Raw genomic sequence first — 16,747 nt, forward strand, 5'->3', positions numbered from 1 at the left:
GTTATGAGATAAAATGGGTTCCCTCCTAAACTGAAACAGGGTGGTTGACACATAACTTGAACAGTACTTGAACTTTAATGGGTTAAATTGATATTTTTTTAATATTAGAGACTTATCAGTATGAGAAGCTGAAAGCATAACCAATACGCCAAAAAAAATTATTAAACAAATACGAAAAAGTGTGAGAGATGTGTAGAACTTTGATACATGTTCCAATTCTGCAGAAATATACTAAAGATTCTGCAAAAGTCTGAGTGTGCTTATATGTAGGTACTCTAGCTTTTGTTTTCTTAAGTTAATAAAGGGATAGTTTACCTAAAAGTTAAAATTCTGTCCTCATTCCCTTACTCTCATGTTATTTCAAACTCATAAGATTACCGTGTCTGTCATATTTGATGTGCAATGGCTTGATGTATGCGTGTTTGTTTACCAACATTTGTGAATAAATGCCTAAATGAAATCTGGTCATCATACAAAATAATTGTCTCTTCAGAAGACGTGGGTTAAACGGCTTGATTCAAATGAATCTATAATATGCAATGATTGTACTATAATTAGAAAAATGTTAATATTTTAGATGAAATAAAGCATGTGACATTCATTGCAGTGTACAGTGTGCTACGCATTTATGCTGTCACTCACACTATTATTTAAGTGCTCTTTTCTCTTTTCCCCTTATTTATATTCTCTGATTCTGTTTTCCATTCTTCTAATTCCATCACAGACTGGACTCAAACCTGCATCATCTGAATGTGCAGGACCGCTCAATGTGTCTGGAGCACGTGTGCTGACCTCTGCTCCATGACATTTTTTGAAGACCTTTTCAATGGTTTACTTACTGTTTCCTTTGTTTCCATCAGACGTTGTTGGAGACAACCACCAATCTGTTGAACTCTGATCTTCACTGGTCTCTGTCACATCTGCGTAAGACAGTCAGTAGAGGGCTCCACCCAAGACAGGACCACTGCAACATCTGCTTACAGCAGTACAAAAGACGTCAGGAGAGCGAGGAAGAGATCATCATCTTCAGGTACACACACACATATCATCTGCACTCTGCGGGAAGTCAGTACAATGCCTTTTGATATAACAAAACAAAACATTTTGCACACTTTATTTTTTGTTGGTTTGCTTTATTGTTTTTGTAAAACTGTTAATTCAGTCATTTTGATTACATTTTATATGCTGTAATTATTACAGTTTTTCTCAATTGCTAAAACACTAAAAGCCATTGGCTGAACAAAGTTCTCAGTTGCCTGAACTCATTTAGCTAATTGTGCAGTCTGTTGTCAATACCTTAAACCATTTCACATGGTAAAACACAATTTGCAGATCTCACTTAGACTTTTCAGCAAAGCTCTAAACACATTCTCATTCTCAAAACACATTCTGCACTCTAATGCACACGTCATCCATACTGGTAAACACAAGTGGCAACAATCAAATACAAATAGAGAACACATGTCATTGATTGAACACAACCACTCAAAACTGATTTAATCTGTTTCAAATGATGCCCAAAGACAAGAAGCAGCACACTGATCACATATTTACTCCTTTGATTTTTGTCCCTTTTAGTATTGTATACTGTAGTATAGTGCATTATAGGCTGTATACTGTACAATGAACAAATTGTATGGCCCTGAACATTGTGCTTTCCATTTGTTAACAGTACTGACTGCTCAATAGATTTTGACAGGTTGCAGGTTCAACAAAGAACAAGAATACAGTATCAGAGACAACGGACAAGTTTGTGAGATGCAGGGTACAGTACTGTAAAAATAGGGGTACAAGGAGGAGAAAAAAGAAATTGCAAAGAGCAAAGCAGAGTAGTAATTTCTGATCAATTTTGAGCTACTATGATAGAACATGTTTTCGTTCATCAAAAGACAATGACGGAAAAATATGAAATTTGTTTTGAGATTAAAAATGTACTTCTCCCTGAGAACTATATGTTTTGAACAATGTGTTTTCTATTTTTTGGTGTATTGTTTACTGACTGCTTGATAGTGTATATCATTTTAATCACTTTGCACTGTAAAAAAAAATACATCCCCAAGTCAAAATTTTCTAGTGACTGGTCACATCTAAATTTTTCAATTAGTCTGACGTATTATTTCTCATTGAGCCAATGTTAACAGACTATTGCAACAAGAATTGCACTTGGGCCAATTTAAAAATTTAGATGTGACCAGTCACTAGACAATTTTGACTTGGAGAGGTTAGAATTTTTTTACAGTGTGTTTATGATTTGAGAGCAGTGTTTGATTTTGAACACAGGTAAAACTGTTTTGAGGCGAAAGTTTCGTTTTGCAAGCGGAGTCAGAGGTTTTGTAAATAGTGCTTGAAGATGAGGTTTTGTGTTTGATGGTTTCAGAAAATGGAGCAAGGTTTCAGAAATTGTGTTTTAGCAATTGAGAAAAACTGTAATTACATATGAATTAGTTTACACGGCTCATTTGCATCTCTGTACAGCAGGGGTGCCCAATCCTGCTCCTGCCGATCGACTGTCCTGCACAGTTCATCTCCAACCCTAATCAAACACACCTGAAGCAACCAATTAAGGTCTTCAGGATCACTTGAAAATTAAAGGCAGGAGTGTTTGATTAGGGTTGGAGATGAACTGTGCAGGACAGTCCATCGGCTGGAGCAGGATTGGGCACCCCTGCTATACAGACTTCAGAAGGATACCATCGTTGGAAACAAGTGGATGATTTAAAGGCGTCCTGGATTGAATCAGATGATTATGTTTGTTCGGAGCATTTGACTGCAGATTGATTCAAAATCAAGATATTTGCTGTGATATGCGCTAATGCCTTATTTATGTCACATATTTCTATCCTAAGCAAGCTGTTGTAACACTCTGCCCAAACATACAACACAAACAGACCTGGAGTACTGTCATCCTGAACTCTTGTTTCATGTGTAGCTGTGGGCATCTGTACCACTGCCAGTGTCTTCAGCGTAAAGAGGCTGGTGTTTTGAGCGAGAGGCAGTACTCATGGAGCTGCTACAAATGCACATCCAGCCAGGGCTCGAGGCCAGCCGACAGACCCAGCGCAGAGAGCTCCCGATCACGCTCCGCTTCTCTGGCACAGGTCAGTCACAGTCAGTCTTCACCCAAATATAAAACTTCGTATTTTACTCACCCTCATGTCCTTCCAATGCCATTGTTTCTATGGAAAAACCACCATTAAGTTGGAAGAAAGTACTCCATACAAATTTTGTCTGAATCCATACTATATTAAAAATTGGTTTAGGTGAACAATCTCTTTGTTTGTTCATGTCTCTTTTTATCTATCAATGTATCTCTCAATCTATCATGAGCCCATCATAATAATATCAGCATAAAACAACCTCCTTTAAGTTTGAAGAAGGGTCTTTCAATGTTTCTATTCACCATTTATCTTTGTCATACACTCTAAGTGTGATATGTTTTTTGAGTACTTTTATATGCGTCCCGGGTGTATGTATTATCCACGTTAATTGGAACTCTCTTATGTGGCTGTGGTGTATGTAAATGGCATGCAAATGGGTTTCTCAGCATGCGCCTGTATTAGTCGTAACCACAGGAGGCTGACGGCTGCAGGCACAAAAGAGAGCTATGTTAGTATCCCTAATCGCAGAGGTGTTGCCACGGAGATTCTTTTGGAAGACAAAAAAAATATGCCCAACCGTGATTAGAGTATTAGCGCAACTGCAACAACAAGGCTTCCTTTACCCTGGACACATGTTGATTGATTCTGCACTGCACCTCAACAGAGAACTGTTATACTTCTGTAACTTAAATGAAAGCATAAAGGTGAATGTAAGCTAAAAGTGCAAGATTACTTGGTCAATGACACGATAACATAATAGTAATTTATTCAATAATTAATTAAAAATGCAATTCAGACATACAATGACTGAATGAGCAGCATATTGTTTTAATTTCTGTGTTAAAACTGTTATTATTATTATATTCAGAAGAATGTAAAAAAAATCAGGATGATATTGTCTTAATATCACAAGAGATGAAAAGAATAAACATTTTGAAAAGAATAGTTTATTGTGGTATAATCTACCCCAGATGCAACAAAAGCATATAGAAGCCATTATAATCAGTGATGCTGTCTACACTGGATGTGGCGCAGTGCCATATATTTCTGACAGCAAACCAATGCCTGGTCTATTTCTGACGTACTTCAAGTGCTTGTGCTACTTCTGACACAAAGGACAAATGGATTTGCAACGATCACTTTGACAGCCTTAAGCTGTTGCTGTGCGACACGACAGTTGTTGCATCCGGTGTAGACCCGGTGTTAGAATAATATATAGTTTTAACAAAAGCTGCTTCACTGCTGGTTAATATTTGAAAAATGTATGTCTGGAAAATCAAAGTCATATGGTGTGCGACCAACATTGCAGACACATGAGGGCAAAAAATAGCTAATTTTATCATAGAGAAGACCCCTGCAGACCCTCATGAAAGGGTCATATTTTGTCAAACACATTTCAACTGTTAACCTCGTGTGTTTCAGAACAAAGTGACATCTGCTCATCGTGGGAATGTGGCAGAGACTCATGGGAGAAAGGTTAGTGAGTGGAATTACTTTCTACAACTAGAATAGATTTGATTAATGATGATTAAATCTTATGTGAGGTGAAAGAAATGTGCTGCTTTAAATGTTTTATATTTGTATTGTCAACTCATTTAGCCACAAACTTATTTTCAGTTTAATTGAATTGAGATGTAGATCTACAACTCTTTCCCTGCTATTGTTTTTTAAGTTGCCTGCCAGCTCCAGCATTTTTTTTATCATTTTCACAAAACGTTCATGGCCCCCAGAATATTTTGTTATATGAATAATGAACATCTGAACATATAATATATCAAAAGAAAGAACAGAGCCTCTTGTTTTAAACAAAAATAAAAAACATGTAATTTTAACTCCATGCATTCTTTTTTATCTACACATGAATGTGGGTAAGTTTCATAAAATGCACGTATAAAATAAAACAAAAAGCTGAGAAAATTGCGTTTTTGTCAAAGACTATGCACAGATTGGATTCCGAACGATCATCAAAACATACAGTAGATGGAGTAGATCGAGTCCATCAACAGCCTCAAAGCTTACACAGTATGTACTGTACCTCTTCGTGGGTTTAGCATTTCATGCGGTAACGTTAGGCAGTTTTGATTTATAATATATGCTGTTTAATGTTTGATGATTGCATTAGCTCACATGTAAGCTTGTTTCTGCTTCTTCGTTTGTATTTGGATCCGGAGATTCTGTACTATTTCAGAAGATGCGTAATAGCGCCCCCTACAGTGAAACAGTGAAAACATGGAAGCGTTGTGTCATAAATGACAGAAAATTCTGTCAGTGGCGGGGAAAGGGTTAATTGGTGTTACATGTTTACAATAAACTGTGTTTTAATGTCGTGATGCATTTTCGTTTTTCTGTAACTTGTCAAAATTCTGCACTTTTAGAGTGCACCTTTGCTCTACTTTAGCTAGAAGGAGAATCATAGCTCTCTTCCGCTCTGCCTTTTGTGTGTTCATTCATCCATGAAACGTAAATGGCTTTTTCCCTGCTGGTTCAAAGCAAATTAGCTTGCTTATGATTATATTAAACTCGTTCCCTTCTTTCATGCTTTTGTTTACTGGTGGGAATGGAGAGATGAAACTGAAGTCCTGCCCAGCTATCTGTCTGTCTTTTTCTTTCTTTCTGTCTCTTTCATCCACATTTCCATCTCTCATTTCTCTCTCTCTCTCTCTCTCTCTCTCTCCCCATTGAGCATTCATTGTTTGTCTGTCAAGGGACTTGGAATTTTATGCAATGTGACTGTGAGCCTCAAAGACAAGACAGGAAGTGACATGAACCTTTTGACCTATTCCCCTTCTCCAGCATCCCTTCGTCATCTCCATCCTCCAATAAACCCTCAGTCATTAGCATCACTAAGCACTCTGTTATCTGTAACAGGCAAAATTCAGCACTTTTCTTCACTTCTAAGGTTTCAGGAAGCTTCTAACGCACGGAATTATACCTGTGGAGACTTTCGCTTTAATTATCACATAGCGCTTCAGAACTCCTGCATGCTAATGATAGCAAGGCTGACAGGAAGACACATAGTAACTGCATTTTTTTCTTCTCCTTTTCATCTTTGAATGCAGTCCTACTGCAGCAGAAACTGCTTTTTAAATGCATAGATAAAAATTTAAATGCAAGAATTTACTCCTACACATTTGAAAATTTCAAACATACAAATATATAAAAAAAAATTACATGATATGCAGATGAATGAATTAGTTTAATCAATTAATTTGCAGAGAAATATCCCCCAAATAAAGATAATTCAAAGATATTTTGTCACAAACAAAACAGTGCCTTTAGAAGTCAGTATATATTGTTTGTTTTATATATGTATTATTTAACCTACTGTAAGTCTGTCATTATAAAAAGCAGCCCACAGCAATGCTTTCAGCCTGGTTTGTCAATCTTTCCAAGGCAGACTCTGCCCATTTTTAATTGTTGAGTCGTTAGCACCATATTTTTAATACTTTATCTAAAGTTAAAAGTAGTCAAATTTTGCATAACGTGTCTCAGTACCTGTATTCTGTTCCAGTTTGTTGTGCTCCTTCATACTGCTTTTTAATTCCAACCCAGTCTCATGAAAAGTCATAATAATTTGTACAAGATGGCAAAACCTTAACCCTAAAGCTCAACCGTTATTGTAATAGGAAAAAATATATAATTAGGATAAAATAGAATATAATTATTGATGTAAGGTTTTTGAGGCACAATTTCATTTTAATTTTGAGTACATATGAGTATGTACCAAATGTTTTAAGGCCATATTATAGTATTGTGTAAGGAACTGCACAAAAATAAATCTTTATTAACTGTTAATCTGCCCCTGTAATCAGTTTGTGCGAAAATAAATAAAAGTTGTTGGTGTTTTACTGGCAGTGATTTTTTTTTTTTTTTTTTTTTTTTTTATTGTATTGTATTTTTTTAAGCGTTTCAAAAATGTAGGTAGAGACGCATTTTTCCAATGAGCCTATGTTCCTAAACTAATGAGTAACATTGATTTATATTTAGTATTGCCACCAAAGAATTCTCAGAATTTTTATTTTTATTTTTTAAGATTTTTTTAAGCTTCCCTGACCCTTAAATGAGGTATAGTACAATGTTTTCTTACTTTTGTTGTATGAGATAGGTACCTGTAAGTGAGAAGCAGGCGTTTTTGTTTATGTCACTGATGGAAACATGATGGGGACTCAACTCTCAGTCATGGTACTCTTGCTGGGGTTTCTTTCTGAATGTTTAATGTTTTATGTTTAATCAAAACAAAACACATACTACTTCAGGTCTAGAAGGAGCTGAGTGTAAGTGCCACGAGAAGAAAGAGAAAACGGCAGATCTTTAGAAATAGTTTAGACGTTCTTTAAATGATTTTGAACACAATGGGCCCTATTTTAACGATCTAAGTGCATGGTCTAAAGCGCACGGCGCAAGTGCACTTACTGTAGGGGGTGTCCGAATCCACTTTTGCTAGTTTAACGACGGGAAAAATGGTCGGCTTCTTTCCTCTTAATGAGTAATGGGTGTGTTTTGGGTGTAACGTGCAATAAACCACTCAGAGACTCATCTCCCATTCCCTTTAAAAGCCAGTTGCGCTCGCGCCATGGCGGATTCACTATTTACATTGCGGAATTTGCAAGGGGAAAGACTGAACGCTTCTCCAGAGAGGAAACGGATCTGGTTAAATCGCGCAAGCAGACCATCTACGGGACAAGCCGGATTCCACCATATCTTTATGTACACAATAATAATCTTTTACATTGTAATCCTTTTATTTCTAATATTTGGCATGTTTGTGTGCTGCTGCGCGTCCCTGTGTGTTTAATAGGCAGAGTGTACGCGCGTTGTGCACCCGCCTATAGGCACATAATATGAATGTGCCCTTTAGATTAACAAAAAAAAATGTTGCGCCATTGACTTTAGAGGCTATTTTAGTTCAGTCCTCAAAATAGCAACGCGCCAACAATGCGCCCGAACACACCTCGTTTTCAGACTAGCATGCCCACGGGTGCACAAATTGGGCACAAATGCATTTGCTATTTAAACAACATGGCGCAGGACGTGAAAATAATAACTGCGTCGGGCTGAAACTAGCAAAAAAAACACGTCTTGTTGGCTGCAAAGGCTCCTCTTGATGTCTGAAGTTGCAGAAAATTGGCTTTTTACTGTTGGTTTCTTTAAGCAAAAAAAAAAAAAAAAAAGCCATTGGCTTGTCAAAAACTGTGTAATCGGTTTATTTAAATAAGTAATGCATAAATAACGGATTTAATGAACGCTCCACCAAATTATCCTACCTTTCCACAACACTGTCACGCAAAATCGATGTCCTCCAGCTCAGCGCCCCGCGTACAGAGACAGCTGAAACAGCGTGACAATGTTCATCTCCTTCTTTCTGCTGAAGGGTGGGCACAATAATTGCATTTATTCTTCTGCAGTGACAGTAGCATTTGTCCTTTGTGCCACTCAAAACAGACTCTGATTATATATAGAGGCTCAGTGAGGTAAAGTGAGGATACACTTCTTTTTTTTTTCTTCTTTTTTTAACATTCTGTTGAAAACACTCTGTTCTGGGTGTAGTTTGGCATATCTTTAGGGTGTGTGCTTGCCTTCATGCCTTTGGGACTAGAGAAGTCATTGAAGGATGACAGAGACTGAGAGGTTTTGGATCACTTGAGGCTGATTTGAGCCAAACCAAGTGATGAAATGAATCTGATTGGTGTGAAGGACACTGCAACGTGTCTTTAAATAAGTAAATGTGTCACTATGTAAGATGTGCCTGTCTATCATTTTAGCATCTTAACCACAGTATGCTGCTGTAAATATGGGCCAATTATGATTAAAAATTGATTATTATAGATTAAATAATGTATATTTCCCATGTAAATTCTTACAGTATTTGACCACATAAACAATTCATTGGCAAGCAAACTCAGCGTCAAAGTATTTCAGTATTTCTACTTGTTTTCTTCCTGCTGGATATTGCTATCTTTTAATGTCGTTTTTTTAAATGTCACATCCATCAGGCTTTAATCACTTGTCTTGCGCACATCTTAGGCTTGTGTATGAAAATGTCACATTTTATGTGATTAGCACTCCTCCTCTGATTCTTGAAGGGTTTATTTAGAAGTTGCGCAGTTTTCTATTTATCAAGTCCATATCTGGCAGCAGGGTTTGCCCCTTCATATTTCATACTGACATTCTGATGTTTTTATATATGTTGCTAATTTATTTTTACCACAATGTTATCCTTAATTGCTTTTAGGATTATCTGTGACCATTCTAAAGTGGTTCAGCTAGAAGTTGTGACTAGTGTCAGGGCTGTTATGGTTCTGTGAGTGTGTTGATCTGTCGTGTTGGTGTGTTTTTCTCTGCAGATGTTGACTGAAGCCACTCTGGATGCCCAGCAGACACTGGCCTGGGATCAGTTCCGCACTATCTACAGAGGACCATCTAGGGTATGGCTCACCTCAGACGCATCTTTTCTTTCCATTCTTGCTCTATATATATATATATAGCTGTGCTCAAATGTTTGCATACCACTTGCAGAATTTGTCTGTTTTTATATAGCATTTTAGTACTGTCATAAAATTAGCATTTATTTGATGAAAAATACAGTAAAACAGTAATATTGTGAAAATGTTCTTCCAATTTAAAATAACTTTTCTATTTTTAGATATTTTAAAACGTACTTTATTCTTTTGATGGCAATTTTCAGCATCATTACTCATTATAATATGCTGATTTGGTGCTCAAGAAAATTATTATTATTATAATTTTTTTTTTTTTTTGGAAACAGTTTTTTCAGGATTCTTTGATGAATAGGAAGTTCAACGACATTTACTTGAATTAGAAATCTTATGTAACATAATAAAAGTCTTTACTCTCACTTTGGATCGATTTAATGCATCCTTGCAAAATAAAAATATTAAATTCTTTCAAAAAGACATCTTACTGTCCCCAAACCTTTGAGCTTTTGGTAGTATATTCCACGAGGCAATATAACAACTTTACACACAATGTCCTATTGAATACATACACCTTTGGTTATCATCTAGTGTTGCCACCTCGAGCATCAATGACTGATTGCAGCCCCTGGTTTGTCCTGAGCATTGAAGTTGCCCGCTGTTCTTGGAAAAAAGCCCCCAGGTACATTAACTTCTTGCATGCTGTTCAGGTTACTCCCCACAGTGGCTCAATGATGTTGAGATCCAGCTTCAGGACAATTGAAGGACTTGTACACTATTGCAAAAAGCTGCAAGCAGTCATTGATAATCAAGGAGGCAGTACATGACACTAATAACCAAGACTTTTATTTTCATTATTTAATCTATATTTAATTTATTTGTCTTTTTGAATGAAATTAAATCAAGTACAGCATAAATAAATAAAGATCCAGTTTTTGTGCTGATGTTGAACAGCGCTGAACAGATTCTCTAAGGGATATATAAATTCTTGAACTGTAGCTATGGTGCAGATTATGTGGGATTTTCAGTGTAGTCTTGGTCTTTTTTTCAGAATAAATGTGTCAGTGTTTTACAAGATTATTGCATAAGAGCAGAGTGTTACGCAATACAATGTGTATGTATGTGTTGCCTTTGTGTACTGGAGTCATTGAGTCTTACTGTTGATGGGTCAGCACTTATCAGACAAAAAATGTGAATGACTTCATGTAAGTGTTTTACTGTCAGTGACACACACACACACACACACACACACACACGTGTGTGTGTGTGTGTGTGCGTGTGTGTGTGTGTGTGTGTGTGTGTGGAAGGCCATTCTCCTCCCCCTTAGCTCTATATTTATATATACTTTTTCCAGATTAGAGAGCTGTAGGATTGAACCATATTCATGCCTTTATTTCCACTCATAGCTCTCTATCCATCACATACACCCAGATGCACTCAAATATACTCTCACCCACATGTACACACCCACATACTGCATCCTGCACTTGCTGCTATTGCACTTCTGGTTAGACCTAAACTGCATTTCGTTGCCTTGTACCTGTACTTGTGTAATGACAATAAAGTTGAATCTAATCTAATCTAATGTACACACCCACATACACTCAGCAGAATCAAATGAAGGTTTATGTCATCTAAATGCTGCTGGCTAAATCTAAGTTTCCTTAGTGTCATACAGCATTTAAGTTAAATGTGCCCTTTATTAAGAGAGGCCACATTTCCCCCATTTACACCCGTAATTAATATTTGTTTACTGTGATCACATAACACTTGAACACATTAAAGGCATAAATGTATCCAAGACTCATTATGATTGGATTCATCGGTGATATGATCACTGAAAACACATTTGGAGGTGGTCTGACAAGGATTGTGACACATTTAATTATATAAATACATTTTCGCTATCTACTTTCAGTTATGTATGTAATAAGGTTAATCTGTAAATAATCATTTATTTCACTTTGATGGATCAAAGTGGTTTACGTGAATGGACTACTGCAATTTGCTTTATTATGGAATCGATGGCTGAGCATCGGGCTGTGACGGTGGTAGTTTTTCACCACCGCGGTGGTAATGGACCAACTACCTGTGGTGGTTGGGGGTTGTTTTGAAATAAAAGAAATGTATATGTTTATTTGAGCAAAAAAGTGTTTATTTGAGCAATTCCGTCAAAGAAACAACACACTAAATTTGTAAAGCATTGAAATAAATATCAGTAAATACTGGTAACTTAAATAATATAATTAAGTTGAATCTATAAAAATAAAAAATAAACTTTAATTTAATATTTCCACACAAAGACGCGTGATATAGCCTACCGCTCTGCGCATTGAGAGGGATGTGGGACACGAGCAGGAAAGAGACCATTGATCTCTTTTCTGATATCTTCATGTTTTCTACTTGTTGTAAAAGGTATGAAGAGCGAATTATATATTACACAAGGGTATACGAATATAATAGGCCTAATTAAAAGCAAACCAAGGAAGAAACATTTATAATCCCCTTCAGAAATGGGTGAGACGCGAGTGAAGATATGGAAAAATAAGCAAGAGATTCCATGCAGGGATGAGTCAAGATTTTTTGAATATTCGATTAGTTGATTTAATTATAGAATATCTAATAGGTTGTGCGATTATTCTCTAAAATAAAATCTCCATGTCCTGGTGCTGATGCGGTGGTGACGCGTTCATGTAACCAGAGGGTGACGCTGCCAAGGATGATGCGACGGCAGCCATATTGCGCCAGAACACCCACCACACACCAGCTTACTGGTGGAGAGGAGACAGTGATGAAGCCAATCAGTATATCTTTTCCTAGGATTTTTATTGACCACATAGAGTCAGGACCTCGGTTTAACATCTCATCCTAAGGACTGTGCTTGTTACAGTATAGTGTCCCCATCACTATACTGGGGCGTTAGGACCCACACAGACCACAGGGTGAGCACCCCCTGTTGGCCTCACTAACACCTCTTCCAGCAGCAACCTAGTTTTCCCAGGAGGTCTCCCATCTAGGTACTGACCAGGCTCAACCCTGCTTAGCTTCAGCGGGCAACCAGTCTTGGGCTACATGGTGATATGGCTGCTGCAAAGCACTGTGTTTAGGGTGACCAGACGTCCCGAAATCTAAGCTGTTGTCCTGAATCCCGAATCCGACCATAATTGTCCCGAAAATTATACTAAAGCAAATTCGTGAGTAGTTATTGATAAAACATTAAAAACTGTCCGTGGAGGTTAATTGAGTCGTCCTGCAGCCAGCCCCTGCCGGCTGCAGCATCTTTTTTTCTTTTTTTTGAAGTTCTACAAAGATACCGTAGGCGCAAATTTAAATGCATTGATAAGCGAGCGCAAGTTGCCGCAGCAGCGAGGACAGTGAATGTGCAGGCAGCCGGTGTGATTGATTGGTCGCGGCACTGTGTGCAAAAAAAATACTTCGGCCTAATGTCTGATGTCGGGTTACACAAAGCAAATCATCTACACAATTATTTAGTTTTCTTTTTTAATGACCGACAATTTAGTAGTAATAATAATTTTGGCTTATTAGCGTTAGGCCATAGCCTGAAATGTCTGATTTACGCACTGTTACAACAGTCTTTTCTTTTCTTTTTTTTTCACAATGACATTTGAGTTCATGATTTTAATGTTGTTTTTTTGTGGCAGACTAAAGACTAATGACAGACTGCTGATCTTCGAATAAAAATATATTTGGTTTAGGTTTGAAATTCATTATCTTTTATTATAGGCTATGTAGTCTAATATCATAGTAGGACTACCCCAAAACCTCATCTCTTTCATCATGATTTTGTGTGGCAAGTCGAGTCAAGGCACCTTTATTTATATAGAATTTTAAACAGTTTGTTTCGATTGTTTCAAAGCAGCTTTACAGTGATAAACAGGAAAATAATGATAAATTCATGCTGCTATAAAGCAGCTCTAAAAAAAGATAATAGTACCATTGTTCAGCTCAATTCAGTTTAATGTTGAAGTCGTCATGAAATCAAAATTGACCCTATTTACTTTGTTAGCGCATATTACTAGTCTTGTGGTGAACAATTAATCTGTGCAAGTTGATACACAGAAAAAAATTGTTTGCCGTGGTAATCTTTAATCAAAATCTGAAAAGTTACTTCCGGTCTGGAATGGCGTTCCTTCTCTGATGACGTCAGTTTGACGGCTTGGGTTGAAAACGCTAAACCACTCCCCTTAAACCGTTACTCTGCTATGAGCGAGAGGAGGAGCACTAGAGAAAAACCCTGCCCTCTGTTCAATATTCCGATTCACTTGGAAGTACGTCACAACACTGGAGAAAAGTTTGTAACTTCAGGTTCACGGGGACTTTAATTTGTTTCAGTTAATTAACTTTAGGTTAAATTGTGAAATTAGTTTAATTTAACTGTAAGCAGCTCTACAGAAGACAATAGTGCCATCATTCAAGTTGAGTCAGTTCAATGTTAATTCAGTTCAGTTCAGTAACAGTGCCTATGATGCGAATTCATCAATTATGAAACAAAGTCGAATCAGCTATACAGCAGCTCTGCAGAAAATAATGCTTTAATCGACCAGCTCGATTCACTTAAAGTTTTGTTCACTAGTGTCAGTGCAGTCAAAACTATAATATTCCTGAATATTAAGTGTAGTAGCTGCACACTGCCTCTGCCTATTATGTTAGAGTGTCAACCAGAGTGTCCAACTGTATTATTTATAATATGTGTACTGTGTAGTCTAGTCTTCCCATCAATATTACATTTTTTTAAACATTGTTATTGTCAAAACAGATATTGCAACACCACTACATGTTTCGGAAATTCTTCAGTTATTTTTATTTATGCAACTTTTCGTGTTATTTGACAGTTTGCCTTTTGCACATGTAAGTGCAGTCAGATCTTTATCTGTAGCTGTAAAGGAAACCATTGTGGCCTACTGAAGACTCCACTTGCTGTTGATGCTCTTTTCCAGTTAAATATTATATTACCAATCAGCCCAAACCTATTCAATCAGTTTGATCATGTGATGTTGCAATCTAAAACCCTAATCCTCTGAAGAAATAGGAAGTCACTGCGGTAATCCAGTATCACCCTATCACACTCTCAATCTTAACATCTGTCCTCAGCCTTAAGAGCAAAGCAGATAGACATCCTGAAAAAGAGACCGAGAGACCATTTGTTGTCAGATCCGTTAGTCCATGCTGTTTCTGTTTGTCAGCTGTATGTGACATGCTGAAGTCTGTTTGTGTGTGTGCTGTTTGTGTATCACACTCTCATTAATGAGGATCAGACTACACTAGGCTTGATGTTCCTGCCAAAGTGAGCTTCAGAGAGATGAACAAACGAACTCATGTGCACACTAAGTATGAGTATGAATACACACATAGCATGTGTATGTGTGGATGGTGCGTTTAATGCAAAGTATACACCGCTTAAAAACTCCCTCACGTCCCTTCCTATGCTACTCATCCATGGATGGTTGCCAGCTCTGGTTATTCATAGTGGTTCCATATTTTCCATTTAATATTTACAATATCTTTCAAAAGTTTGAAGTCAGATATTTTCAATGTATTTGAAATAATTATATTTTATGCTCACTAAGGCTGCACTTATTTGATCAAAAATCCTTTTCATGCAGTGTATGATATAGCTGTCCGTGAATTGCAGAATGGTCTGCAAAGTTGTAAATTCGAAAGTGCACAAAGTTATTGTCACCCAAAAGAAAGAATCGACTCTGAACGCCTAAACGAGTCGTCATGAATTCCAGTATCAATTCCGTTACCTGCATACTTATACTGTAGCTAGGGATGGGACGGTATGAAAATTTCATATCCCGATAATAGTGATCAAAATTATCGTGATTATCAATATTATCACGGTTTTGTTAAAACGAGATGAAAGTGTTAAAAAATAACTGATGCTCACACTAAAAACATTTCAACAAGTTTTATATTTGAAAATCAACAAACAACAAATAAAACAAGCAGTTCTATGCACTTTTTTTAAGCAAGATTATATTCTGTGGCATTTCCTTCCTTATAATGACCGTCGTCAATTGTACGCGGTACAACCGTACGCATTATAACACAGCGCACATCCATCACAACGGACGCGCACGCGCTCTCTCGTTTCATTCAAGACTTGCCGTCTTGCGTCTCCGTTTTCGATTGTATTGAAAATGAAATCAGAGTTGATTTATTGTTTACTGAGTTTGATAATATTTTTGTGATCATGTAAGATTTAAAACATTAATCTGCCTTCCGCCATTCCTTCTCGAATAAAAAAGCAATAACATTGCGCGCTGCGCCTGCGTCAGAATGTTGCTGGACAGGATTTACAGTGAGTTATTAAAATCGAGATAATCAAACACGGTTTTAATGATAATTCAATTTTAAACGATAATACTAACCGTCAGTACATTTTAACGTGGTTTATAGTGAAACCGGTAATCGTCCCATCCCTAACTGTAGCACATCTGCATAACGCCTACCTATGGTCTTCATTGGCTGCCCACAAACAACGTCTACTTTGACCCACCCTCAAACACGTGTGAAGGGTCAGTGGTTCAAATTAACACTGCGATACAAAAGCAGTATAAGCTTTTAATGGTTGCTTCTCAAATCTCTGTGAGGTCCAAATGGGATTTATAAAACACTTATCCATTAAAGATGGTACCCACTTTATTTGGACCAACTTGCTCCTCAGAATCAGAATCTCTAAGTATGATTAATTATTGTATTTCTTCCGGGTGATCAAAATATGTATTGTGTAGTTCTCCGGCTAACTGCTAATCAGCTGTGGGCCCACTATAACCTAAAATTGTGTCCATTAATGCAAATTGTCTGTTGTTCTTACTACTTTGAGTAATGATAAAGGATGGAGCTAGATTTGTTTTGCAAACTTTAATGTTTCATCAGTAATTCACGTTAGTACTCGTGTGTAATGTATGTGCTGTTTTTGATACAATTCCCACATGTGCACTGCAATAAATTATAAATATACACATCAGTTTGTTGGTGGACATACACTTGTTAATGCTGATGGTGAGGAATTACAGTTGCAACGTCTCAATGTACCTCAAACGGAGTAGTGTATCACTGAGAAACGTCCTGTTCAAGTCATCCTTGTGATGGAGGTTCGGGTTGAATAACTAGTTCTTCCAATGTTTCATCATCGGACTCGTTCTCGGATTGAAATGGTAAAATCAACGTCATTGTTACTGTCTTTAC

At 37.1% G+C, this 16,747-nt stretch overlaps 1 protein-coding gene across 1 annotated transcript in view; it reads left to right on the top strand.

Annotated features, from left to right (window-relative positions):
* Nucleotides 1-16,747, top strand: part of vps8 (VPS8 subunit of CORVET complex) — a 145,053-nt gene that overhangs the window by 118,592 nt on the left and 9,714 nt on the right. The window contains exons 41-44 of the mRNA XM_084389952.1: nucleotides 861-1,030; nucleotides 2,930-3,098; nucleotides 4,521-4,574; nucleotides 9,443-9,523. Of these exons, the coding sequence (XP_084246078.1) occupies nucleotides 861-1,030; nucleotides 2,930-3,098; nucleotides 4,521-4,574; nucleotides 9,443-9,523 (474 nt within the window). The remainder of the gene's footprint in view (nucleotides 1-860; nucleotides 1,031-2,929; nucleotides 3,099-4,520; nucleotides 4,575-9,442; nucleotides 9,524-16,747) is intronic.

This window comes from Rutilus rutilus (genome assembly GCF_951802725.1).
Source record: "Rutilus rutilus genome assembly, chromosome: 2".
Classification (NCBI taxonomy): Eukaryota; Metazoa; Chordata; class Actinopteri; order Cypriniformes; family Leuciscidae; genus Rutilus; species Rutilus rutilus.